We start from the raw sequence: 26,153 nt of genomic DNA on the forward strand, positions 1-26,153 counted from the left end.
GTTAGTGGATCTACTAAGCAAGCCACCCGAAGAGGAAGCAAAAAATTCCATTTGGTGACAATGATCGATCTAGAATTTTTTCCCCTGCGTAACGTGCATGACCGTGTTGTTCCAAGTCTAAAAGTTCAATTGATTGAAAGTCAAACAAGAAAACACTGCAGTTGAAAGTTCAAGCAACTAACTCATTATTCACCCCAAATCGCGTCACATTTATGGCTTCGGAATTACTGACCATCGCAACTTCGTACTACAATTGACAAGTCCCAGAAGGGAACTAGGTAACATATGTATTTGACGTGTCTCGGTGTATTTACAAACGACCATCTCGTCTTATATCCGATTTTCATGGATGCTAGACGATTTCATTTTTTTCCCTTTTTTGCTCCTTCCCACTTGTAAGTTCAAATTTCTTTTCTCTCACTACTGTAATAATGAAATTTGTTTCAAAACGAGCACAGCAGAGTCATGAGTGCCCGTGCAATTGATCAGAGCCATTGATCAGATTTTCGAGCAAACATTACCGTAAAACTCAGAAAGAGAACGAAGGGACTTGAATACATGCAAGTATTGGAGAATGCAAAAGACCTGATCAAAATACATAAGCCACCCATCCACAGGTGAAGAGGTTCACTATGTCTGATAGAGAAGCGAGGCAATCGTAAGTACGACGACTATTTCGATTTCAGGGTTTCGGAGGAGTAAGGGTTAGCTGAATCTTCCAGTCGCGTATATGACCAAGCAGGACTTGTTTAAAATTTCTAGACTGTATGTAACCCCCCCTCCCCGGGAATATCAGGCTAAATCTAATGGGAGGGAGACAAAGGTTCAATATCCATCAGTGTTTACATGGTACTTTGAGGTTATTCAGTCTTGGTCGGTGCATCAAGAGTGTGTTGGAGACTCAAACTCGCCAGTTGTTTGACTGAGCCATGACTCCAGTATCGAGACTGCAGAGCAATACATTGCCGTGCATGTCTTTCTGGTTAGTCAATCAACGCCGTCCTGCCCAAAGCAGTTATACAGCCATGGCAAGGTCGAGAACCAACAGCTGGGTAAACGTGCAATGCGTGCAGAAACTGACGAATGAATTAGCAAGAATTGAAACACATTGATTAAATGAAAGCCCAGAAGCTTGGGTCACGGCGAACGGGAATATCGGTACCAACTCCGAGCAATATTGCTGTGTTATCCGGACCATCATCCTCCGTCGATCCACCTGGAGCCCTGGCTGATGATCCTCCCGACCTAATAAAGGCAGAGGATTCGCCTGGCTTTCGTGACATGGCAACATCACGGTCGGCGTGTCGCCGGCATGGCATTCTTGGCTTCTCATCACCTGGACCAAAGCGCCTTGAACGGGAAACCCTCCGACGAGGAGTGGGAAAGTCGTGGTGTTTCCTTGGCCCATCTGTTGCGGAAATTCAACTCCTATATATACCCTTCCAGTTCGTTACCCATAATCTGTTCTATTCATCACTGCCATACTCAAGCCGAGCGCGTTTGAGCACAAACTCATTCTTTCATACAATCCTTCTCTTTCCAGACAAGCCCCGTAACGCGAGCTCACGATGAAGGTCCTCATCTCTCTCCTGATGGCCAGCATGGCCAGCGCTCACACCATCTTCTCCTCTCTCGAGGTCGGCGGCACAAACCAGGGCGTCGGCAACGGCGTCCGCGTTCCCTCCTACAACGGTCCCATCGAGGACGTGACCTCCAGCTCCCTCGCATGCAACGGCGCGCCCAACCCCACGACGCCCACCTCAAAGATCATCACCGTCCAGGCCGGGCAGAACGTCACCGCCATCTGGCGCTACATGCTCAGCTCCACCGGCTCTGCCCCCGCGGATGTCATGGACAGCAGTCACAAGGGCCCGACCATTGCCTACCTGAAGAAAGTCAGCGACGCCACCACCGACACGGGCGTCGGGGACGGCTGGTTCAAGATCCAGCAAGATGGCTACAGCGGTGGTGTGTGGGGCACCGAAAAGGTGATTAATGGCCAGGGCCGCCATAGTATCAAGATTCCAGAGTGTATCGCTCCCGGCCAGTACCTCCTCCGCGCTGAGATGATTGCCCTGCATGGCGCTGGCAGCTACCCGGGTGCCCAGTTCTACATGGAATGTGCTCAGATCAACGTTGTGGGGGGGACCGGTACCAAGACTCCTTCCACTGTTAGCTTGCCCGGGGCCTACAAAGTAAGCAGCTGTGTTTCTAGATATTGGATTTCTGATCTCTAAACATGAGAACTGACTATTGTCTGTAGGGAACCGACCCCGGAGTCACAATCAATATCTGTATGTCTATTCTTTTCCGCCCCCTAGACACTTCCCAAATACATTTCCGCTAATCAGAATGGTACTTAGACTGGCCTCCAGTCGAGTCGTACACGATTCCCGGTCCCAGCCTCTTTACCTGCTAGATGCCAACCGTTAGAAGTTAGATACGCGGATGGCGTGGAAAGAACCTGGATCTACTTGGGAACGGAGCTTTATCGATTGTTCTGTTTACACCAATGGCGACGATGGAGACTTTCAATTGAAGTTTTCCCTCCTTGCTCTGCGTCTTCGGTTGAATCGTCAATTTATTGTAGTCTCTCGGTCTTCCCAGCCGTACACAGCCATGCACCTTGGTCATCTCAAAGATTCTCTCGTTTTACTTGGAGGAGGTACCCAGAAGGATGAAGTCACAAAATAAATGTTGTGTTTACACCACCTGACCTTTCATTGTCGTATTGCGCTGAATCATCTACGATTGCTTGTCAGTAATTGCATGACATGCACTCCGACCAGGATGTTCTTGACATATTCATCAATGAGACAACTGCATTACTTGTCATGATTTAGAGGGGCACAGACTATGGATAAAGATACTGAGTTCTAGTAAGAGAAGTTTGAGAAAAGCCGACCCCTATATTTACAAAACAGGTGTCCTGAATCCCGAGGTTAATGTAGATGGCCATTTGATGATGATGATGCTTTCGTGACATTATCAACGCGAGGAAGAGGACCAAGTGCGATCCAGATACTTCTTTGGACTATATCATTCAACTCTTTGTTGCATGTGGTAGATATCAATATCTCCATCCGGGTGTTTGGCATGGTGGACGCAAAGGTGCCCCAATGAAGTCAGGCCATGCGGAGTAACTAATCCACAGTATAGCGCCTCGTGACCATTATGTAACAAACTGCTCCCGCTGAGTAGCGGAGATACAACACATCAAATTCATGAAGGAGAAGATATGAGCTGTCGTATTTCTTCAGTCTTCTCGGCTTGGACAACTTACAAAACCTCTTTCCTGTCCAACCTTCCAAAATAAGATGGCTTCAAACACCTCCAACACTCTTGAGTTCACGGCACCAGAAATAGCACTAGCATCTCACCATCCAATCACCATCTTGGATTATCACCCCCCCTCCAGAAGCTCTCATCTCCCAGACGAGATTCTCCTTCGCATAGCATCAGGTCTCAACAAGCAATACGAATCTTCCGAGATCACAGAATGGCAGTCGTGGGTTGCGTCAATGGCCCGACGAAATCTGTCCAAGGTCTGTCTCGTCGGTCCAGCCTGGCGTAGGGTTGGCCAGCAGCTTCTCTACCGAAATTACAGATCATCAAAGACTCTTCCGCTTTTCCTCAGGACTCTGATTGAATGCCCTGGTCTTGGCAAACATGTTGAGTCTGTATCTCTGAATAATCTTCCCAGCTCACGTGGATATCGAAAAGAAGAAGCAACGCTATTCGAGACAAGAAGCAAAGAGTTGGGAATGTACTTCCCCCGCCGTGATGCATACCGAATGGATCCGCAGATGCCACCTGACCAGGAACTCCAGTCGTTCTTGGCGGCCATGTTACTGTCACATACGCCTCGGGTAAAGCACGTAAAGCTACAAGTCCACTGGCCGCACAGCATTCTAACGAGCCTGGTGGCTTCTGCCAAAAGTTTGGCATTGACACCGCCTCGAAGATCATGGACAGGACTTGACAATCTGGCTCACATTGCACTTGGTGTGATGAAGACGAAAGCGAAAAGTCATCTCCTCATCTACGATGCCAATGATATCTTTCGCACACTTCAAGTCGCGCCGAACATGACGTCCATCGCCCTATTCAACTATGCGCCAATCAAGTCTTCTACAAAGCCTTGTCTTGAAAAATTGTTCCGAAACCTCACGACTTTGAAAATTGGTGGAAAGGTAGAAGGCATGCTCCTGAAGAACTTGGAGACGTTTTGCAAATACGGCAAAGCCATCGAAGAGATTCATATTCTCGCTCCGGAGAGCACGAGAGTAGGCCATGTACTAGTCGCATTGGAGCCTCTAGCAGCTACTCTCAAACGGCTGCGACTGAGCCTCGGCTGTGACTATAACTGTCCAACGTGGGGCCGTAATGGCCCGGACTTGTTGCAACGCTTCACCTCCCTGGAAACTCTTCGTTTGGAACTCGCCCGCTCCAGGAATGACAACAGGTGCTGGTACGAAGAGCTCCGAACACGGGACTTTTTCGAATCATTGCCGACTTCACTGCGCACGCTGTTCTTGTCGGGCTGCAATTGGGAGCATGAAATAGATTATAGGGGCCGACGCCAGTATGACGGAATCTCCACGTTGGCATCCCAGGTATTCCGTGGTGCTCTTCCGGAATTTCAGACATTGCACTTTGCTTGTGACTGCGTCAAAGGTCCACAGTCTGAATTTACAGAGATCGAGAAGCTGGGAGTCAAAGTAGTCGAGTTCAGGCATCAGTTTCAAGAGCAAGGAAGCGATCTTGCGGGTCTTGATGTTGAGAATTGGAAATTGCATTAGGGAAAATGGCGTATTGGAGACCCTTAGCTACATATATGTTAGCTTCCTGGTGGATGATTACAATATATTTAGCACTCCCAAAACTTGCCCTCATTCTACCTTCCGGCTGTTTCCAGTGCTACTGAATTTGGCAATCGTTGGATATGCCGCTGCTGACCTGGAATCACGGAACTGTAAAGTATTTAGCAGAGATTAGGGGGCCGTCGTAAATGGTGGCTGGAGTGTGATTGTTGAACTATATGCCATGCGTTTTGGACGTAGTCGAAAGTAAGAGTGAAAGAGACGGCCTGAAGAAGTGATTTACCAAATGTACCTCAGTTGCCTCAAGTAACAGCTGGATGCCAAGCGGTTTTGTGAATGCTTGCTGACAAGAGGGCGTTCTCAACAGGAAGTTTGGCTCCGTGATGAACAGGAAATAGACGAAGCATGGCAAACACGTTCTACGCTGCCCGAGTGCGTATCTGATGGTTGGAAACCCGCTAACTTTTGCGATACGCACTTGGTTATTTAGGGCAATTTTCGCCAACACTGCACTCATTGGTATGAACGTGTCTCAGGAGAAGTAGTGATGGATGGCTACATGCACTAATCTACGAATAAATCTGCAACCTTAAACTATATGAACCTAAACATCTACGCAGCTACGCCAACCCGGTCAAAGTCCGGCGCCCACGCACTTCCCACACCCGTAATGCTAATCGTGTTGGCGCTACCGGCCTGGAATCCTTTCAACTCGACCCTGTACCCCTTGAAGACGTCGGCGGACCAGTTATAGCCGCTGAGAGGGAAGCTGACCGTCTGCCCAGTGACCCCGTTGACGGTGATGGACGCGAGGCGCTCGTTGTTGCCGCCGCCGAGGTACCCGACGTCGCCATTGATGTAGTCGAACAAGACGGTCTGCGTCCCCGCCGTTGAGGAGGTGATGTTGGACAGGACGACGCGGCCGCCGGAGGAGCCGCCGATGTCGCCGACCTTGTTGGAGGACGTGCAGCCGGAGCAGGACTGGAGGTTCGCGCCGGAGGACAGGGAGCCGTTGGCGAAGGAGAAGTAGTTGTATTTCGTGGCGGCGGCCGTCGAGCGCTTGATGTTGGAGAGGCGGAGAGCGAGGGAGCCGTGGGGGTTGACCTGCGCGGTGTAACTGTTGGCGTTTGTAACGGTTTTGTTTGCCCAGAGATCCTTGACCGTGGCGGAGGTGATGCCGAGATCGGAAAATTGCAAGGTCATTTGGCGGGAGGCGTTTCTCATTTCCGCGAGGAGGACTGCGACGTCGCCGTTGGCGAGGTCGCCGGCCCACAGGTCTGCATCATTGTAGTAGCGCTGGACGAGCTGGATCGGCTTGACGGCCGAGTCCTGGTTGATGGCGATCAGGTCCTTGTTCTGCAGGACGGCGACGGCCTGGGCCGACAGGGCGGCGACGTCGGTGGAGATCATGAGGGCAGACTTGAGCATGGCCCACGCGGCGAAGTGGGTGGCCTGCTCGTCAACGGTCATGCCCTTGTTGCCGACTTCGAGGAGGTCGGCGTCGGCGATGTTGCCCGGGCCAATAATGCCGGACTTGGCGATGTGAATGGCCTGGTTGTAGATGCGGTAGACGTTGCCCCAGCCGCTGGCGATGTCGTCTGACAGCCGGAAGGATGTCGAGATGCCCTTGGTCCATTCCGCGGGTCCTTCCAGGCCACTCGGTGACGAGTAAGGTACTCCCCATTGGCAGATCAGCATGCCTGGAATGCCGACGCGTTGAAGTTCTTTCCACATGGTGGTGAAGCGCGTGACAAAGTCGGTCCTTGGGGCCTTGGGCGCGTTCTGCGATGCGGCGGGACCGTCGGCGTAGCAATTGTCATCTTGAAGCAGGTTGGAGTCAGCACAGGCCGTGTGGCAGAGGCGAAGAGGTGAATGTCAAGGTTTTGTCCAACTCACACTTGAGATACTCCGTGTTGAGACTCTTGAAAAAGTCGGCGTCGGCGGCTTCGTGACCGAGTGAGCCGAGGACGGGACTCGGGACCTGGGGGTCGCACATGCGCACGCCGGCGTCGGAGTACATGGTCCATTTCATGCCCTTGGACCTCGCGAGGTCGCTCAAAGGCTTCAGGCCCTGGGGAAACGCGTCGGAGTTGACCTCTAAGGCGCCCGAAGTGGCGTTTCTTTGGCCGTCTCTCGAGGCCCAGCCGCAGTCGATCTGGAAATACTTGTAACCCGCGGCGATGAAGCCCCGGTCGGACAAGGAGTTGATGGCGGCCGTGATGACGGCGTTGGTCGGGCTACAGGAGACTTGGTTGTATGAGTTCCATCCCATGACGGGAGTCGATTGGAAGGACTGCCCCGCGGCCAGCGAGGCGCCCCCGAGGCCGAGGAGGAGGAAGCTTGAGATGCCCATGGTGTGGTGTGTTGTGGGAGAGAAGACGCAGATGCCCTAGCTATGAAGTTGTGTGAAGCAGTCGGTACTCGACGTGATCTCACGACAGGCAATGAGACAGCCGAATCGTCGCCTTAAATGCTTTTCGACGTCGCAAAGTCCCTAATCCGACGGCTACTCGACTACGCGGTTTGATCAAACGGCAGACTTGCGCGCCAATAGAGACGATGGTGGCTAGGACGCTTCCAGTTAGCGAAGCCGGCAGACAGCCGCTTTTTAAAGAGGACTTACAGCATAGGATCTACAACGAAACACCGAACTCATGGCGCTGGCCGGGGCTGCGGATCAGAAAACGGATTCATCTTCCTGGGGTGCATATGGCTCTCCACGAGACCTAGCCGAATCTGGTCCAAGGCACCCGCTATCCCCCAGAGTAAATGAAGCTCCCCCTAGCGTCCCGTAGTCAGGGTGAAAAGGGTTATAGTGTCGCCTGGTGGTGACGATCGACAGCAAACTTCGGGGCGTTGGGGCGCGAACCCCCCCAGCCGATATCCGTTTCCATGGCCGGTCATATCCGTCGCGGGCGCTTGTAACGACTGCGCATCGCGTTCGCGACGGGCAATGGCATTGTAAGCCCCTGGCCCTTTTTTCGAAGCGCTCGGGGGCGCAGACTAGCCACTAGGGCAAACCATGGGTGTTCCCCAGATTAATTGTGGACACAAGTCAAGAACCGGCAATGTCGAGTGATGCGCTGTTGGACAATATGTTGATTCTTGGTCCGTCTGTCCTGGACTAGGATCCGTACCTCGCGGCCTTTAAGTTTAATTTTTATATCCAGGTAATAGTAGAAATGTAGGGCTGCTGGTACATTCAAAGCACAAGAGTTGAGAAGAGAAACTGGTGATGCATGCCGTATTCCCGGTGCCAGGATTCCCTGGGTAGTCCAAAAGCAAGGGGGAAAACATTAAAGAAAAGGATGCAATACACACGACTCATTCGGACGAACCATGACTGCACGGTTTTCTTAACCTAGCCCCGAGGAAAGCCCCCTGCATGATTACTTCAGTCAACTCGGCGTGGTTCCCCAAACCCCTCACTTACCCCTCCCAATCGCATCTACTCGGATCCGCTGCTCTCCACGTATCAACTACCTTAGGTTAGATACAATATTCTCCGCGATCTTCGAAAGCGTCCCAATCATACCTCATTCAGCATGCCTCTGTACAAGCCACCTAATGCGAGCGCCCTTGTCCCATCATGATTCTCACTGAAGGATAAGATTGCCGCCGTCACGGGCGGTGCCAGAAGTATCCGCCTCGGAATTCCGCGGCCTGGCCGAAGCCGGCGCCGATGTAGCTCTCATCTATGTGCTACCGGAATCGCCGGTCAAACTTCAAAGACCACGTGGATGAGCGTTCGCGCCCGCGCCCCAGACAGCGCGTCAGCCCAAAAAACCAAATCACATCTGGGGGCTGTGTTTGATTTTTTGACTCTTTTTTTGGACGCCTATTTCATGGTTCAATCAATTTGCAATAGATTTGACTTAAAGCAAGTCTTGGATATTATTTACTTGTACGCATATAACCTCGTGAAAGCAGTGTAGGCGCCTAATTCTATCCGACAGTTCCGCTCTTATCTCAGAGGTTCCGAGTTCAATGCCGGGTTGAAATATGCTGTGCTCTTTACCTTTACGAGAGATGCTAATTACAGATGCACCGGACTGTGGTGTATTTGATTTAATATGTTAAAGATATGGCCGTGGGCATTCCACTTTTAAATTCGTTACGTAACCTCTATCTGACTGATTGATTGTATGTTGTGTTTGATGATTTTGAATGGGCTGGCGCGCTGCCCGCCTGCCATAGCGACGTTCGATCTCGAGCCTTGATCCCCACCACAGTGGACCAGATTCTTGAAGACATTGTGCATCTTGATGTCATAGTCGCGAACTCTGGCGTTTGCGCTAATGTTACCAGCGTTGAGTATACGGAAGAGACGTGGATGGACAATAATAGTGTCGACCTTGACGGCGTCATGTGGACTACGAAGGCTGATGGAAAGTTCTTTGAATAGCAGGGGCGCGGCAACCTAAATGCTGCTGCGTCAGTCAGCGCGTCGCTTGTAATCATTCCCCAGCGGCAGGTAGCATACAGCTCTTCGAACGCAGCGGCCATGCATCTGGCAAAGAGCCTCGCAGTAGACTGGGTTGGTTTTGCACGCGTTAATTGCGTGTCTCTCGGTTTCATTGGAACGGAAACTACGCGGATGGGCTGGTTTTGAAATATTGACCGATGTGAGTGCTACAAGCTCAACCAAAGAAGCGCTTCGAGAAGTGGATGGGGATGATTCCAGGGAAGCCAATGGCTGACGTATCCGAACTCAAAGGCGCGAGACAAATGTTGACAAGCACTTAGTCTAGGAAGCAAATTTGCTAACTGCTTGACACAGGTGTCCGTGTTTCTGGCCAGCGATGCGTGCTGCTACATAACTGATGCCGACATCATTGTTGAAGGAGGCTGTACCTTGACTTCGGGGATTCGGGTCGGTTTATGAGTACCCCTTCGACATCGTTATTATGCATTGCGAAATAACCTCCTGGCTCACATAGTGTGGTGCTTTCATCCAGAGAAGACCAAACTCTCACCATTTTCTGCAGCGCACCAACACATTCACATGCATTCAACACACCAATCAAACACGTAATAAAATACTTGCAGCTTCGATCTAATATATGTAGCTCAATATGCCATAACAAAGTCGATTTAAGTATAATTAGACCTAACTATAATATATGGATAACACAAGGATAGGGAGAAAGTTTAATTTGAAACCAAAGTATGTTTCAAAAATAGAATGAAGTAATACGATATAACCCCTTCATTTGATTTGTTTGATTGGGCTGGCGCGATCAACTGTCTCTGTCGGATTGGAAGCCCAATTCGACCTCGAGTCAGCGCCAGCGCAGGGGCCATCTGAGGGTCTCTATATCAGCGTTCAACCGGCGATGTAACCAACGGTTGGAGCCTCTCTTTTCCACTTCACGCAGAGATCAATACAAGTTAATTGACCCTTCGTCACCACGGTTCGATCGAACAAATCACCCCCGTGATACGTAAACCAACAGTCTCGATGACCTCAGTACCATGGGCAACACGCTGAACATGTGCTTCTTGTCGATCGACGTATTCTTTAGGTCTTTTACTTGCGATTGCGTCCTTGTCTCTCATAACAATTAGGGGTGGACCGTTGCGATAATACTCGTCGAGATCTTCCAACGTTCGGTTTGCTAAAATAAACGTTAGGTCAAGGTAAGATCTTCCTACGGAGCCTTAATGGCATTGTGGTGCTCTTACCTGTTTCGGGATAGAAGAGGTAGATTACGGGCAGGAATGCAGCATTCAGGACTGTAAACACAATCCAGAACTTCCATCCCAATTCTTGAATCCCGATTGGTGTGATTTGAACGATTACATAATTCGCCATCCTATACCTCATCAGTTGAGTCAAATATGCTAATTCGGAGATAGGTATCACCAATTCGTGGCAGTGGCAAATGCGGCACCCTTCGTTCGCATGGCAATCGAGTTGATTTCGGTTGGATAGAGCCATGGAACGCCCAACATACCCAGGCCAAAGGCCATGAAGTAGAGGAAAAAGAAAACGATGGATCCTTCCGAGGCTCTCCGGTTACCTCCTGGTCCACCGTATCTGAGAAGAATAGTGATCACGAGGAATGCCAAGCCTTGACCGGCAGTGGATAGCAGCATCAGCCCTCGCCGCCCCCATCTCTCGACCAGTGTTACTGAGACGCATGCGAAGATGAGATAAGTCAGTGAGTTGACAGCCGTCAGAAGACGCGCCAGCTCATTCGATAGGCCTACCGCAGAGATCAACACTGCTGGCATATAGTAACTCATAATATTGATGCCTGTAAGGATTTTGTCAGAAATACTTGGACCCTGTTCTGAGCCGAAGTCCCTCTTACCTTCGGATTGCTGCATAAACTGTGTGCCGGCACCCAAGATGATCCGGCGTAAAGGTTTGGTTGCTTCAGGCTGCGGTCGCAGCAGATCCCTCCATCGTATATTATGCTCTCGTTCGTAATCGATACTAAATTGTATCTCTTCTTTCTGCGAAACGACAAATGCATCATCCTCCAGTTTTCCCTCGAGGCAGGCGAGAATCTGTATTGCGTCAATCTCACGTCCATGTGACAGGAGCCATCTGGGCGACTCGGGCAGCCATGGAACCGTTGCGAACAGGGCGATGATGAAGACGAATTGAAAGGCGAGAGGAAACCTCCATGCGACAGCACCGCCTGCGTATGACAGACCGAAATTGATCCAGTTGCAGAGGGAAAATCCCACAATATTCATCATCATCTCAAACATGACTAACTTGCCGCGCCAATGTGCGGGAGCTGTCTCGGTCTGCCAAATGGGTCCGGTAGCTGTGTTGACTCCGTTGCCGATCCTGTTGCGTGGGTATCAGTATGACCTCACCTCGACACGAAACGAACAATGAGAATATGCGGAGCTCACCCTAGAACAATGCGCCCAACAAACATTTGTGCCAAGCTATAAGACGACGCCATCAAAATGGCTCCAACGCTCATGATGGCGGTACCAATCAGGATGGATTTGGTTCGACCTAGCGTTTCCCCAATCGTAAACGCTAGAATCGCTCCAACGAAACAGCCAATGTCATATATCGCTGTAATCGTAGACAGCATCCGAGTCTTCTCTGGACCGACAAGATTGTGAAGCTCGAGGAAGTCGTCAGTCACGATGACGCCGCTAAAGACTTCGCACTCGTCAGCAGTAGGGCAGATGGCTATTTCGATTCACATACCCGCCTGATCGTAGCCAAACATGAGCATGTCTACGCTACATGCAAAAGTGATCCGGTATGTTAGCGACTTCCCCCTGAGCCCAAAGTAAGGCGGCTTGACTACAGGTGTGGCCATGTCCATTGCATGTGAGAGATTGTCATGATAACATGAATGTAAGTGAGATTTCATTCTAGGTGTATAGGAGACCACGAAGGATGTTTCCATAGCGCCCCGCAAGTCTGGGATATTCCGAAATTTTAGAAGCTCGAGTTAGAGTATGATAATAGATTTTCGGATGAGATGACCCGGGGGGCGGGTGACAAGGGTATAAGATATGGTCTGATTTCCTCCCCGTGGGGTTAAATGATCTGTATTACTGAGAGTTGAGACTGACTGCAGGCTTGAAGCATTATGATGTCTCATTGGCGCCGGTTAAATTGGGCTGAGAATACCTGGATAATCATTTCCCGGCCTAAAAATTCACCCAGCTTTGAGGAGAAAGACTCACATTTCATCTATTGACTTCTAAGTCCTCAGTTTTCCACAGGCCCCCAAAAAAATCAGGAGAATCGGATTAGTTCACCGGAGGGAATTTCAGAGGTTGGAAACAAGAAGACACCAGAGTGATTCAGGAAGTGAAGTCGAAGTAGATACTGAAGAGGGTGGACACTAGCGATCTAGTCAGGAGATTTCGACACTGTTGCTTGGCAAGGAGGGTGTGTCACCTGCTGATCAACATATAAATCGGGGCTACTGCAGGGGCCCAGTGATGAATAACAAACACCAAACTTGGTTCGGGTCTTTTGGAGTTTGTATCGACATTTGTAAATAGGATAAAGTGTTTCCAAACTCCTAATGTAAGGTACCAATTATGAGAGAGCAATTCATGCTGATACTCTCCCTATGATTCATGAAAAACTTCAGACAGTAGCTGGAGACCGTCAAAATTACAGCCAGTACAGAATGGAAACTTGATCCAACGTTACAGGTACATGGAGGTGTAGCAAGTTGGCACATTGCCATCCCGAAGAGTGTTCATTTCTAATGCCTTACGAAGTCTATTGTATGACAAAGTTTTATAGTCTATTATTAACGAGATACTCTACGATTCTAGATGTAGCAGTTAAGTCGCAACTCAGTACTTTTTGATCTATTAGGAACTACTTACCTGAATGTCATCACGCCAATAGGTGCCGATACATAGAGTTCTTGAACCATGGACGGTGGCGCTGGACACTTTGAATTACCGATACGATCATCCCAACAACAGCAACCTTCGAATCTTTGTCTCGTTGACGCTTATTGGTGAGACATCGCGACTCCATATCTTTATCATTTCTGTGTCGCAAACGGAGGGACCCCTATTTCTGGTGCACACATTGCTTGAACGTCCAGGTCTAGCTAAATATGTCAAAGCATTTTCCTTCAATCAACTGGATTTCGTGAAAAGCCTCTAGCTCTATTGCTCAGGAATCTGAAGAGTCTAGAAACTTCTGAGAAACTTGTCGATGCTGGCTGCTGGGTGCCGAGTCCGATGGTTGGGAGACGACTTTTTCAGTAGGCCGATCATATTCTTATGGGAACGGCTACCTTGGGAGAACTGCTGTTGCTGCAGACACCGGCCGTACAAGCTATTTTCGTATATTCAACACGAGTCCAAGAAAATTTCTTGCCTGGCCATCCGGCGTAACATAGACATTCCCGCAATACTAATTTATCTCCACGTGTTCTCTCCTTTTCCACCGTCAGAGAGATGACGCACCCACAACCATGTTCTGTTATCCAAGGACTCTTAGTACGTTTCGAGCCTCGACATGAATGGTGACTTGGTTATGAAGGGTCCAAGACCTCTGCCACACGCCCTCGAACGTTTACGCATGGGTATTCGTCTTGGAAAATTCTCCGATTTCTGTTATGATCTTACTGATGTGGAAAGAAAGGCAACGAAATATCGAAAAGAGCCCAAGTTGCTCCAAGGTTTGCAAATTGAGTGTCAAGGGCACTCTGTGTACAAACGAAAGCCCTGATGACCGAATACGAGCACCTTACTGGTATAGGCATTGCTGTCTACTTTACGATGCCTATGTCTCTCAGGCTGCCGGGATCTGTCTCTGTTGGTTTACGTATCACAGGTGTGATTGTTCGAGTCAAACCGTAGTGACGAAGGGTCAATTAACGATATATTAATCTCTGCGTAAAATGGAAAAGAGAGGTTCTAACCGGAGGCTAGATCATTAGTTGAACGCTAATATAGAGACCCTCAGATGGCCCCTGCGCTGACGCTGACTCGAGGTCGAATTGGGCTTCCAATCCGACAGTTTCTCATTAATGGTGGACAGAAGCTGATGGGAAATCTTCCTGAGTTCCGTACGTTGCACATTGTGGACCAAGCGACTTCTGGGGAAATGAGCCCTTGGGAATTGACACTTCAATGTTTCAACACAACTCGAGGAAGTGGGTGTAGAGCTCAAGTTCTGAAAGCACGACATCCGAAATGGGGTGGATTTCGCGGCGTTGGAAGATGAAGGGTCAAGTGGATGTTGCATGCCAGCATCGGAGGGGCACAATCGGAGGGGCACCTGGTTTTTCAGAATTTTGAGAGCGCAGACAATTCAGTGATCCGGCTACATGTAGCTATAACCCAAACACGTCTCATAGTAAGGGTATCAAACAACGCATGATATTTAGATGTACGCTAGTATCCCCGACCATTCAAGGATCATCACTAGGCTGGAAGTGTATGTACAGGTAGTTTGACTTGTCGCCAAGCTGGCTCGGCAACAATGATCCTTTTCCATCTCCCCCCCTACTCCACGAGTCAAGCATAACTCAAATCGCACTGCTCTAGAAGGCAGCAAGTCCACCGAGTGCAAGCATGCCAAGGGCACCCATAGAGACCAGGGTAGGGGCAGCGCCAGCTTGGGAAGTGGAGGTGATCGTGGCAGCTGCGCCGCTAGCGCCAGCAGTCGGGGTAGCGGTGACGGAGATGGAGGCAGTCGCGCTGGAAGCGGCAGCGGACGCAGAGGCGGCAGCAGATGACAGAGACGCAATGGCGGAAGAGACGACGGCGGAGGCAGAGGCAGAGGCAGAGTCGACGGGAGGAGCGGAAGCGCCGCCTGTGACCTCGCGGCAGAACTTGCCGGCGGCGGGGAGGAGCTGGCCTGTCATTGAGAGCATGCGTCAGTTCATGGTGGTGCCGAAGCTCTCGCGTGTCCTAGTGCAGACGCGATATGTTGATTTGGGGAGGGGGGAAAAGTGAGAAAGGCAAATCGGCATACCAATAGCAACGTCAGAGCCGCAGGCTTGGAGGACGCAGTTGACGCCGACGGAGTAGATGCTGCGGTAGTTGTCCGCCTCGCAGATGCAGGCAGAGTCGTCGATGCTGCTGCACTTGGTGCCGTCCTTGACGGCCTGGGTGAGGCAGTCGATGGAGCACTTGGGGACGACGTCGGAGAACTTTTGCTGGGCTGCGGCGAGGCCGGCGGTGGCGAGGAGAAAGTAGGCGTACTTCATCTTGAACGTTGCGGTTAAGGACTCTTGGTCTTTGAGACGACGCGAGTGGCAGACTTTTCGATGGCAGTCAGTGGGTGGGGAGAGAGAGCGGAACAGAGGCAAGAAATTCAGGATGTCGAGCTCGTGTCGGAGCTACATGAGATATTATATATTTGCGAGCATTTTTAAGAGCTTTCCCTTCCCTGCCTGCCGTGCCTGCCTAGGAGGGCTGGCCATGTGTCTGAAGAAGAGCAGAGTCAGGCTCTTGCATGTGGCGTCCCTATGCAAAGCAATTCGACCCTCTCTCTCCCCATTACCAAACTTCAGAGAGCCAGGACGTTCGTGTTGAGTGGCTCGATGGTACGCTCGAAGCCAAGGTCGGCTAGATGCTCCGGTCAATTTGACAAGGGGGTGTACAAGTATGCATTGTGGCCATGCCGGATCTGGATGCTCGGTTAGAGCTCTATCGCTTCATTCGGGTCCTGTCCAGGGTCTTTTTGACGGTGCTGTGGAGAAGGGACCTCCTAGTTTCGCCGTTGGTGACCATGATCATTGGTTGGAGGGCGTGATGAGATTGATAAAGGTCTGAGGAGAAGCATGGGGTAGGGGGTGAAGAAAGTTATCTGATCCATCAGATAAGATTGGATGGCGTCGACGTACACTACTTGGTAGGCTTAGTGGGCGAGTTTTCAGCTGTGGCCCTGGCTCGCTCCAGTTGTATCGAGCTAACCCTCTTCCTTCATGGGTTCCCCTGCCCCTGCTCGGGAACAGTTCCGATGAGTGAGCGTTTTTCGACCTTGGTGATGTTGTGGTGGCCATGGAACTCCATGGAACTTTTGCTCAGCCCGAGGATGTGTCCAGCAAGGCGCGTGAAGATAAATGGTATTCAGACGAAAGATTACTGTCCCATTCATTTCTGCTCTACCTGCAAATATTTGCGTGGCCGGTAGGAAGTCAGGCTGTTAGAATCCCACCCTTGTTTGCATTTCCTTTCAGCGCCGTATTGGACAAGTCCATTTCATGGGCATCACATCGAACGTCTGTGGGGACAATTATCAAGCAACTTGGAGTATTCGTTCCTGAACAAAATTCGGCTTCTTCGGTCTTCGGCGAAGTGAACATGCCAGTAAAGCGGAGACTCGACAGGGGTGACGATGTGCGCCGGGTTCATGAGCTTGATGTGACGAGGTACAGGCTCGGCTGATCTACTCTGATTTGGACGACAGCACGTGGATGAGCGAAAGCGCGAGGTATCCGTACTGTGGACAGCAGATACGAACATCAGCCGTTCAGGGGCAGTTGAGAAGAATTCCTAGGTGTGGGTAATCCATTTGACGAAAACATCTAGTTTTATGTCGTACAATGTCTTGCTGAAGTGTTAAATGGTTGATGATGGCTCGACTTGGTCCGAAAAGGATGGCTTGGTTTATTGATAACGAACGTTTACGATATGATTTAAGAGGAACAATGGTCAGTCAATCAGGTCCATCGAACATCGGATGCACAAAGAAGATTCGAGCAGAGCCTGGTCGGCCGAGTCAAGCTTGTTTAGGTGAGGCTTGCATCGAGACAGGTGGCTGGTGTATGGCTCAGCAATTTGTGGTTGTATTAGGTAAGACATTAGCCACACGACGGAGTATCGCCCGGCGTTACCTGATTCTTCTACTCCGGACGATTCCGTCCCGTCGAGCCGGCGATTGGTACACCATAGCCGCGGTACGTACTCCCCGAGTCCCGACAAGCGGCCGATAACGCAATCGTTTGGCGTGGACGCAGCAATTGACCAAAGACACGGCGCGCAGAGTCAACGCAGCGGAAGAGAAGTGGATCAACGTCACGTTGGCCCGCAGACCTGGAACCCCGCCAAAGCAAAACCTGCCCCTCCACGGCCAATTTTTAAACCCCGCGTCTTCCCCTTCTGACTGTTTTTGTGAAGTTATCGCAGACCGACGTTGCGATCGCAACAACCCATACTTTGGACAATTCGCTATACAAGACACTTGTTGCTATACACACACACACACTCATACCATACCGGACGCCATGGCTACGATTGACATCGTTCTCGGCGCCCAGTGGGGGTAAGCTGTCAATCTTTCCGCGGCCCTATTGCTCTACCTTTTGCTCTACACACCCAAACGCCTTCTCACCATCTCTCATTTCTCTTCTTTGTTCTCTTCGTGCTCTCGCGCATCTACCATATTTGTCATCTTCCGGCCAGCAGAGCAATTCATGATACAAGGGGACCTCCAGAGTGTCCACGCGTGGGTCGTTCATGTGTATCCCCGTGAGGGATCGCGACACAACGATAACATTTAGCCCTGCTGCGCCATTGACGACCTACCGCAGAACCATGAACTGACACATCGCGCACCAATAGTGACGAGGGCAAGGGAAAGCTGGTCGATGTGTAGGCTATCCCTCCTGCCCTCCATTCTGCCGCCGGACCCCTCTTCTGACCCCCGCGATACAGCCTCGGACAAGACGCGCAGATTTGCGCCAGAGCTCAGGTTGGGTCTTTGGTACTCTTTGGATAATCAATGGCATGCTGATGGCCCTAGGGCGGACACAATGGTAGGAGTCACTCCAACTCCTAAAACCATCGCGACGTAGTTTCTAACCCGACCTCCAACAGCCGGCCACACTGTCATCGCCGATGGTGTAAGCTACGACTTCCGTAAGTCCCCGTCTAGTCATGTCGTATCTTTTCCCTCCCCTCATGCTGACGACCGCCTCCCCCCCAGACCTTCTCCCCTCCGGTCTCCTGCATCAAAAGTGCATCAGCCTCATCGGATCCGGCGCCGTCGTCCACGTCCCAACCTTTTTCAAGGAGATGGCCGATCTCGAGGCCAAGGGCTTGAAGAACATCCGCGACCGCCTTTTGGTGTCTGACCGATGCCACATCATCACCGACTGTCACATCCAGGTTGATGGTTTGGAGGAGCAGGAGCTTGGAGGCAACAGCATCGGCACCACCAAGCGCGGCATCGGCCCAACCTACAGCACCATGGCTGCCCGCAACGGCATCACCATCAGTGAGATGTTCGACGAGGAGCTCTTTGAGCGCAAGCTTCGCCAGCTCGCTCACGGGTTCAAGAAGCGCTTCGGCGACCTCCTCGTCTACGACGTTGAGGACGAGATCAAGCGCTTCAAGCAGTACAGGGAGGACCTTCGCGTAAGTTCTTCCATCTGCCAGCAAAACAATGCCGTGCTAATGATTCACTCTCCTTGACAGACCTTTGTTGTCGACGCTGTCCCCATTATCGCCGACGCCCAGAGGAACGGTAACAAGATCCTGGTCGAGGGTGCCCAGGCTGTCATGCTTGACTTGAGTACGTGAACACGAAACAAAAAAACGTGGATGGCCCTGCTGACATTGACAAGACTTCGGTACTTACCCCTACGTCACATCATCCAACACTGGCCTCGGCGGTGTCTTCACTGGCGTAAGTACACGGCCGTCGAATAGATTGAATCCCACCCCTAACGCATAACTAGCTCGGCCTCAACCCCAAGAAGATCAAGAACATTGTCGGTGTTGTGAAGAGTTACACCACCCGCGTCGGTGGCGGCGGTTTCCCCACGGAACTCCTCAACGAGACGGGCGAGAAGCTGCAAAAGATTGGCCACGAGATTGGCGTCTCCACCGGCCGCTCCCGCCGCTGCGGCTGGCTCGACCTGGTCGTCGTCAAGTACTCGACGGACCTGAACCACTACACCGCGCTCAACCTCACCAAGCTCGACATCCTCGACACCTTCCCCACCATCAAGGTCGCCGTCGCCTACAAGAACAAGCACACGGGCGAGAACTTTGCCTCTTTCCCTGCCGACCTCAAGGCCCTCGAGGACGCCGAGGTCGTGTACGAGGAGCTCGAGGGCTGGAACACCCCCACGACGGGCGCCAAGTCGTACTACGACCTGCCCAAGCAGGCTCGCGCGTACATTGAGTTCATTGAGAAGTTTATCGGTGTTAAGATTGTCTGGATCGGTACTGGCCCCAAGAGAGAGGACCTTGTTTTCCGTGGATACTAGGTCCCGGTGTCCTTGTGTTCTGGGAGGAAAAAATGAAACCAGAAAAAGGGTTACAAAACAAAAGATGAGACAACGGGTCTCAGTGGAACTATCGATAGAACTTCGATTTGCAACTGAAAACAATAGATCGTACACAAGACCACAATCTCAAGACCTCCCACGCAAGAGCGAGCCTATGTTGCTATTGCACTATCTGATAGACAGACCCTGGGCAGGTGAACTCTCGTCTAGCTAAGCCATTCAATTCCTCCAGCCTCGACAGCTCAAGTTGTAGCACTCAAGCGGGGGAAATTAGACATGAATGACAATGACTCACGCTGGAATCATAGTCCATTGTCATTATCATAACCCCACGCACATCCTCTTGGACAGCCAGCGGGGCCGAGGAAAACCGGGACCCTAAAAACCACCCGACATCGGGAGGGGCTGAGGCATTTAGCCCGCCCCTCCGCAATCCCGCCGGCAAAGCAGCTAGCAAAGTTTTTCACCTGGACACCAATTTTGGGGTTCGTCATTGGCCGACAGCACACGCATCACAGACGCCCCTCCACCAAGTCAAAGCAAGCAGGTCCAAGCCATTCGCCCTGCCGCAACGCAAGATAAATCACAAACCCGCAGCAACCGGCACAGACGAGCATTTAAGATGCTTATCAACTGTCTGGCCGGTTGGCCCAATGGCAAGGCGTCTGACTACGATACACCGTGGCATCAGGAGATTGTGGGTTCGACCCCCATGCTGGTCAAAATCTTTTGCTGGAGTTGATCTTTTTGCTCGTTGGAAGCATGCACTTCGTTCGCCTGGCTCTTTGTGATTGTGCTTTGCTTCACTTAGCTACCTTTGTTTGGTTGGGTGCCTACCTCCTTGATATGTGTTTACCCGCTTTCTCTTATCCCGCCAGACGTATGTCCCGTCGCCTGTGTTGCAGAGACTCTTTTTACCCGTCGAGCTCAGTCAGTGTATAATATGCTGTTGGCCGTTTCTGTCTATGCCTTAACAAGTGGCTTTTCGATATCTCCTACTGGTAGCTTGGAGGAAGAGGATTGAAAAATTCTTTGACAAAATGTAACCGAGCTCTATGGGTTGGGTGGTTGTCCGTCACTTATAAGTCCACCGAGAAGGACGGGGGATTCTCTCCGCCCCCGCACCGGAACCCGGACCTCACCCGTTCAGACATTGAGCAGATTAGGCAATACCCCGGCTTAGTCTTTAGAAACTTACTAATCTTGAGGTCACTTAGACTTTCCAGACTTTCCGAGAAATGGGGCTGTGAAGTCTAGATCTTGGACCGACACCGATCCTCCTATACGTGCAAAGCTGTGTCCATGCAATCTGAGCAGCGGCGATCTTACGAATATCCTGTACGTCAAAAGGTTTCAAGGACGCAGAAGAATCCAAATGAGCAAGACAGAGCTTCACATTGTTCATTACGATGAAGAGCATGAGTAGAGGCCCCCAAGTCATCTCCTATGCCATGACACGGTAAACCGGATACTCATCACCCACGCTCACCGGCAGCACATTAAAGGTGGCATACGAGTCGATGCCTTCCGGCTCCAGCGTCACAAATGCGTGCGCGGCATTCGCCTGTCGGGTGCTGACCCAGAACCCCCCGGCCGGGATCCGAACCTGCTTCGTCACAGTCTCCGTCGTGACCGTCGTGCGAGCGACCCCCTCGTACTTTGTGCGCGCCACCGCGGCACCGGTAACGTGCAACGCCTCGACGTTGCCCACAAAGTCGGACGGCAGCGTCTGCACGTCCAAGCCAGTGACACGCAGACGCTCCGCCACATCAGCCCACGCGCGCGAGAACACATAGGCCTCTGGTCGCGACCGGGTGAGGTTCGCCACCACGGGCGTCGTGTTGAGGAACTGGACGGGAACGGGGACGAGTTTGCCCGTCGTCGCCTCGATGAACTGCCACGAGATGGTCGTCGGGCGCGCAGATTCCGTCACGATGATGTCGTCGTTGCTGGCGATGAAGCGTGCGCGCGCGCTCTCCACCGTCTCGTATACATCTTCCGCCCAGTCTGCCGCCGTTTGGACAATCGTCTCGACCATGGTCAGGCCCGTGGCAACGCGACGCTGCCAGTGCTGGTCTGCCAGCCCGATGCCCCGCGTCTCGGTGAGGAACATGATTGCCTGGGTCAGCGCGACAGCACTGTCGCCAATCTTGGCGTCGCCAGTGGTCTCCTCGAGCACGAGGTCGTCTGTGCCAGAGGGGCCGACGACGTAAGGGCCCCATCGCAGGCCGCGTCTCTCCATGGCTGCGGCAATATTGTTCGCAAAGAGCGATTCCGAGATGTTGCGGATGTCGGGGTGGATATTCGCATTCTTCATGGCAGAGAACTGTCCGTCTTGCGCGTCTACCCATTGCTCGTTGGCGCCAAAGGGCGTGGTCGGACTGTACTCGTGGCAATCTACGCCGACGTGGGGCGCGAAGCCCATCACCAGCTGCTTGATATCGCGTGTCTGTTGGCGTGCGAGCTTTGTGTGGTCGCGGTTGGGATCGAAGCCGGTTGCAAAGTAGCGCTGGAAGTACGCCATGCCGTCCGGGTTATACCTGGGCAGCATCACGATGTCGACCTTTTTGAGGATGGAGGCCGCCCAGGTGGCATTGGCGTCGAACCTCCCCAGCAGCGCGAGCAGGGCCTGGTCGCCGGCTGGTTCGTTTCCGTGAACGCCGCCCTGCATCCAGATGCGCACCTTTCCCGGCGCGCTGGCGTTGCCGTGGGTGTTAAGGCTGTTGTCCGTCGGAGTTCCTTGCGAGGTTGAGAGGTAGACGTAGGGGATTGAACGACCTTCTTCTGACTTGAAGCTGGGATTTTGGTAGGTCATCCACTCGTTACGCGCGGCAAGGGTCTGCAGGAAGTAGTCTGCAAGATGTCAGTTGTCGAAATGGGATACGAGAGTCGAGGCTTGTCAGCTCATTCCGACTCACCGAGTGTTGCCTGGTCTGTTGGACCACCAGTGCCATTGGCAAAGGTGGCCGAGACACTCTCCGGATTGGCGAAGGCGGGCGAATGCAGCTCGACCTCCTCGACGTCGGGGAAGTTCGCGGCTACCGTCTCGCTATCTCGGATCACCTCGACCTGGTTGCTGGCATAGGTGAGTTGAGCGGCGGTGAGGCCTGCGCGAAGCAGGCCGAAAGCCGCAATCTCTTGAAGGCGCATCGTCAGGTCGATCGTCACGGAGTTTGCTCCGGAGGTCCAACAGGTTTCTTGTAGTGGAGGATGGAGGCAAGAGGGGGCAATGGCGGGCAGCATGGAATGTGAACCGGGTTATCATTCTATTTATCCTCAACGGGCCCTTCGACCTTGCGCCGAGAGAGCGATAATTTCGCCAAGGCTGCAGTTACCCTGCCCCAAAGCTAGAGACGTCATGATGTTTCCTTTGGCGTGACGATGATCTCAGCACTTCTAACCGACCTATGCGGGAATAGGAATGTGTCTATCTTCTGTGTGGAGGTGGCCCCTCAAAAGTGTGGGGTGGAAAAGTCTTGGAATGACCTCCAAAAGTCTCCGGTGCTTCCAGCATTGTTGCTCGCCAAGAGGTGTTATCTCGCCAAGATCTCAAAGGTCCAGACCGCCGGGCCATAGGGGAATCGAGCCATTCAACTTACCTAGACGTGCTCTTTACACATCGATTGACTGGGCCGTGTACTCTCAATTCTTTTGACGTTGAGCAGCGTGCTGGTTCCCATTCTGACTTGGTCCTGAGAGACTCTGATTGATCTCGGATTTATATCCAAATTGAAAGGAACGTTTCCGCACCTGATCTGAAATGGGAAGGTAACCGGAGTGATTCAGAAAGCCAATACACTGTAAGGATCCCAAAGCAATTATGTGTGAACTCTGAGAGTCATGTATTCGTAGATTTTCGTACATAGACTCATAGAGACAGCGTAGTATTACATAGCCAACTATCATCTCGCGTCATACTTCGTAAATTTCCAATCACTAAGATCCTTACTGAGCGACTTTCGTCACCGCGTATATAGCTGGCGTTACGACCTCTGATACGTATGACGAGGCCCGAGAGAGCTCAGAATTCTCAGCTCACGAGGTGCGACGTAGAGCGGTTCTGTGACGTCAAAGTATTCGTTATAGTAATCCTTCGTCATTTGGTGCTGAGCAATACACTGGTCAGTTGGAGCACGATGTACTCGATGGCGGTTCACCTTACTTTCATTATCCAGTCTACCGGCTCTGACCTGGAAACATCATCAGCCAAGTTTCCGACGCTGTGACTTAACATTTCGAGTTCCGCGTACCATTTCTCAATCCACGTAATTGTACCCGGAGAGTCATGGACCTGGTACATTTCAAAGTACATTAACTCGGACTCTCTCTTCATCTTCTCAATTGTCGGCTCAGAAGCGCGCAGGAACCTAGAGACATCCTGTGGCGCAACGTGAACAGTGACCTGGAAGACTGTCGACATGGTCGCTCGCTGTATCGGTCTTTGGTTTGCTTAAAGCTGGCGATGGTCGTCGGACGAAAATCTCACACGCTGATGTCAAAGCTGCGGAGCTCTGATCCCGGGGAGCTCGGCATTTTAAGTAGTCCGCAATAACAGTCGCTCCGCGGGTCCGAGGTCATGTCCGACGGTAGCTCAGAGGATGAAACGTCCGATGTCTTGACTTGCTGTGCGGAAAGCTTGATGAGTAATGCTACAGCTTCTTATGCTCTGCGCAAGTTCAAACCTAATTTGTGATGTCATTCCGTCTGACTTAATCTGTGCTATGATGAGGGCAATCCTTTTTCCGTCCCCTTGTTGATAGATCGTCGGCTTCTGAACAGGCTACGTTCAACATTGTTTTCGAGGATGCTGTCGAGGTCTGCCGAGATTACGATAGCTTACAGCATGTTCCAATGCAATAACGATGTCCGGCATTCCCCTTTTGAAAATTCCTCGCACTAGAAGGTCAGTTTTCCTGTGCGTCTGGGGAACGTTCTAGTTTTGACTGTCGATAGAGAGGGAGAGAAGTAGCGATGACTTTCTAAGCCTGGCCCGAAGCCTTTATGGTATGCAGAAGGTAAAATCTATATTGACCCTCATGGCTCAGCAGCCTAGCCAAAATAAATGCCTCAGACGGATTGTGATCTTGCATCTAGATCAATCGGCAGGCTAAAAAATTACATTAAATCAGGAAGAAAATGACATCGGCAGGGTAACTTTACCTCCCGCATTCTTTGCACCAATCAAAAACTTAATAAGAACTCTTAAGAATCACGCGGGCGGGCACGCTCTTTATATATTTCTGTGCATCAGGAACTTTAGTGACTTGGCTTATTCCGACACGAGCAGGTCCATATTTTCAGAGGTCCAATCTCTGTCGCTATTGACTCACTACTAGAGCGTCGCGCATAGTTTCCTGTGCCCTTTCTACCTCACCAGCTACGAAGACGCAATTCAGATATACCGTTCAGATTGCGTAGGATCATCACGAGTCGGAGAATTATCTGAAGAACGTAAAGTCTCATCATCGCGTTATGATTTGAAGCATCCAGTACCCTTTCAACCCACCGTCATGACAAAGTTTGTGTGGCTTGTGGCTATCGTAAGTGTCGTCTAACTCTAAAAGATCGCCGGTATGTATATAAATGAGCAATGATCTTCTAATTTCCCCTTTTTTTTGGACACTGTTTAGAAAACGACAACATCCCCACCGACTCGAAAAGACTCATCAATTAGCCGCAGGCGTCCTACTCTTCGCTGCCTCGATTACTGATCAGCCTCTCCATTCTTGGACCATATTTGTTGCATACCATCTTCATTGTATGGCAGATTCACAATTTTGTGGGTTTTAATTGCTGACATCGAGAAAATGCTAACCAACCTTCAGATAATGAAGATCCCGGCCTTCTCCATTTCTGTACTTGCGAGCGGGATCACGGTGGTCCGCGCCATTGCCGTCCCAAGGCAAGCTCCCAACATTATCAACTGTAGCTGTTGGGACATCGACACTCATGATGACGTTCACGGAAACGACATTGCCAGTTTTGCATGTTGTAATGCTGTGGGTGGTCAATGGCAATGGGACGGCAAAATATGTCCCCTGAGCGATCGAGATCCGAGAATATTTACAGAGTACACAAAATGTTGCTATTTTGAAGGAGGATATGGATGCAGCTGGGTTTAGATCAGAGTTTCAGCGAAGCCAAAGTTGACAATCCTTTCTTGCTCGGTCTTGGCATGCCCCATGCTCATATCAATTGGAGATATCATTTCATTCAAGGTAATCGAACTTATATTACCCAACAACTTTCCCTCCTGGGTCTTGGCGCTATTTCTCATTACTCTTCTCATACTTCTGAATTCCCCTTATCACTACTTCGCTATCAACCTTAACGTCTTGCAATCTTCTCCCGCTTCTGGACAAAGAAAGTCACGGGCAGATAGAATTACTCGTGTGAGAAAATGACAGCATGCAATTCGCTTTGAATCGTGGGCATTGAATCCTCCTACTTATTGAACTCTTGTTCCTCAGAATTCTCTAATATTTACATTCGACGCAAAAGAGACGAGATACAGTCTGAGGGTTGATAAAAATACTCTTGATTCCGTTGTGTTAGCTGAGACTGGTGCTATGTTCTATCCAGATTTCGTCACCTTGAATTGAGAACGATATCGTCGCGGTAG

The 26,153-nt window shown here is 51.1% G+C and overlaps 8 protein-coding genes across 8 annotated transcripts; 3 read left to right on the forward strand and 5 right to left on the reverse strand.

The window, feature by feature from the left end:
• Positions 1 to 1,568: 1,568 nt before the first annotated feature.
• Positions 1,569 to 2,419, forward strand: CORC01_01660 (glycosyl hydrolase family 61; the record flags this gene model as incomplete). Its single annotated transcript, XM_022613314.1, has 3 exons — positions 1,569 to 2,195; positions 2,264 to 2,294; positions 2,364 to 2,419. 3 exons carry the CDS (start codon positions 1,569 to 1,571, stop codon positions 2,417 to 2,419), a joined length of 714 nt encoding a protein of 237 aa, XP_022480040.1.
• Positions 2,420 to 3,317: 898 nt separating this feature from the next.
• On the forward strand, positions 3,318 to 4,802 carry CORC01_01661 (uncharacterized protein; the record flags this gene model as incomplete). The annotated part of the gene is made up of 1 exon (XM_022613315.1): positions 3,318 to 4,802. One exon carries the CDS (start codon positions 3,318 to 3,320, stop codon positions 4,800 to 4,802), a length of 1,485 nt encoding a protein of 494 aa, XP_022480041.1.
• Positions 4,803 to 5,435: 633 nt separating this feature from the next.
• Positions 5,436 to 7,176, reverse strand: CORC01_01662 (uncharacterized protein; the record flags this gene model as incomplete). Its single annotated transcript, XM_022613316.1, has 2 exons — positions 5,436 to 6,643; positions 6,720 to 7,176. The coding sequence occupies 2 exons, from the start codon at positions 7,174 to 7,176 to the stop codon at positions 5,436 to 5,438; spliced, it is 1,665 nt and encodes a 554-aa protein (XP_022480042.1).
• Positions 7,177 to 10,229: 3,053 nt separating this feature from the next.
• On the reverse strand, positions 10,230 to 12,127 carry CORC01_01663 (uncharacterized protein; the record flags this gene model as incomplete). The annotated part of the gene is made up of 6 exons (XM_022613317.1): positions 10,230 to 10,441; positions 10,509 to 10,639; positions 10,690 to 11,083; positions 11,141 to 11,628; positions 11,697 to 11,958; positions 12,007 to 12,127. The coding sequence occupies 6 exons, from the start codon at positions 12,125 to 12,127 to the stop codon at positions 10,230 to 10,232; spliced, it is 1,608 nt and encodes a 535-aa protein (XP_022480043.1).
• Positions 12,128 to 14,830: 2,703 nt separating this feature from the next.
• Positions 14,831 to 15,499, reverse strand: CORC01_01664 (uncharacterized protein; the record flags this gene model as incomplete). Its single annotated transcript, XM_022613318.1, has 2 exons — positions 14,831 to 15,147; positions 15,265 to 15,499. The coding sequence occupies 2 exons, from the start codon at positions 15,497 to 15,499 to the stop codon at positions 14,831 to 14,833; spliced, it is 552 nt and encodes a 183-aa protein (XP_022480044.1).
• A 2,022-nt stretch (positions 15,500 to 17,521) lies between these two features.
• CORC01_01665 (adenylosuccinate synthetase) lies at positions 17,522 to 19,510 on the forward strand (the record flags this gene model as incomplete). The annotated part of the gene is made up of 8 exons (XM_022613319.1): positions 17,522 to 17,559; positions 17,859 to 17,888; positions 17,952 to 17,988; positions 18,092 to 18,155; positions 18,223 to 18,653; positions 18,714 to 18,810; positions 18,863 to 18,924; positions 18,977 to 19,510. 8 exons carry the CDS (start codon positions 17,522 to 17,524, stop codon positions 19,508 to 19,510), a joined length of 1,293 nt encoding a protein of 430 aa, XP_022480045.1.
• A 1,465-nt stretch (positions 19,511 to 20,975) lies between these two features.
• CORC01_01666 (carboxypeptidase) lies at positions 20,976 to 22,774 on the reverse strand (the record flags this gene model as incomplete). Its single annotated transcript, XM_022613320.1, has 2 exons — positions 20,976 to 22,384; positions 22,450 to 22,774. 2 exons carry the CDS (start codon positions 22,772 to 22,774, stop codon positions 20,976 to 20,978), a joined length of 1,734 nt encoding a protein of 577 aa, XP_022480046.1.
• Positions 22,775 to 23,514: 740 nt separating this feature from the next.
• Positions 23,515 to 23,951, reverse strand: CORC01_01667 (uncharacterized protein; the record flags this gene model as incomplete). Its single annotated transcript, XM_022613321.1, has 2 exons — positions 23,515 to 23,637; positions 23,694 to 23,951. 2 exons carry the CDS (start codon positions 23,949 to 23,951, stop codon positions 23,515 to 23,517), a joined length of 381 nt encoding a protein of 126 aa, XP_022480047.1.
• Between the last annotated feature and the right edge of the window lie 2,202 nt (positions 23,952 to 26,153).

The sequence above is a fragment of the Colletotrichum orchidophilum genome (genome assembly GCF_001831195.1).
Source record: "Colletotrichum orchidophilum strain IMI 309357 chromosome Unknown Scaffold_9.1, whole genome shotgun sequence".
Taxonomy (NCBI): Eukaryota; Fungi; Ascomycota; class Sordariomycetes; order Glomerellales; family Glomerellaceae; genus Colletotrichum; species Colletotrichum orchidophilum.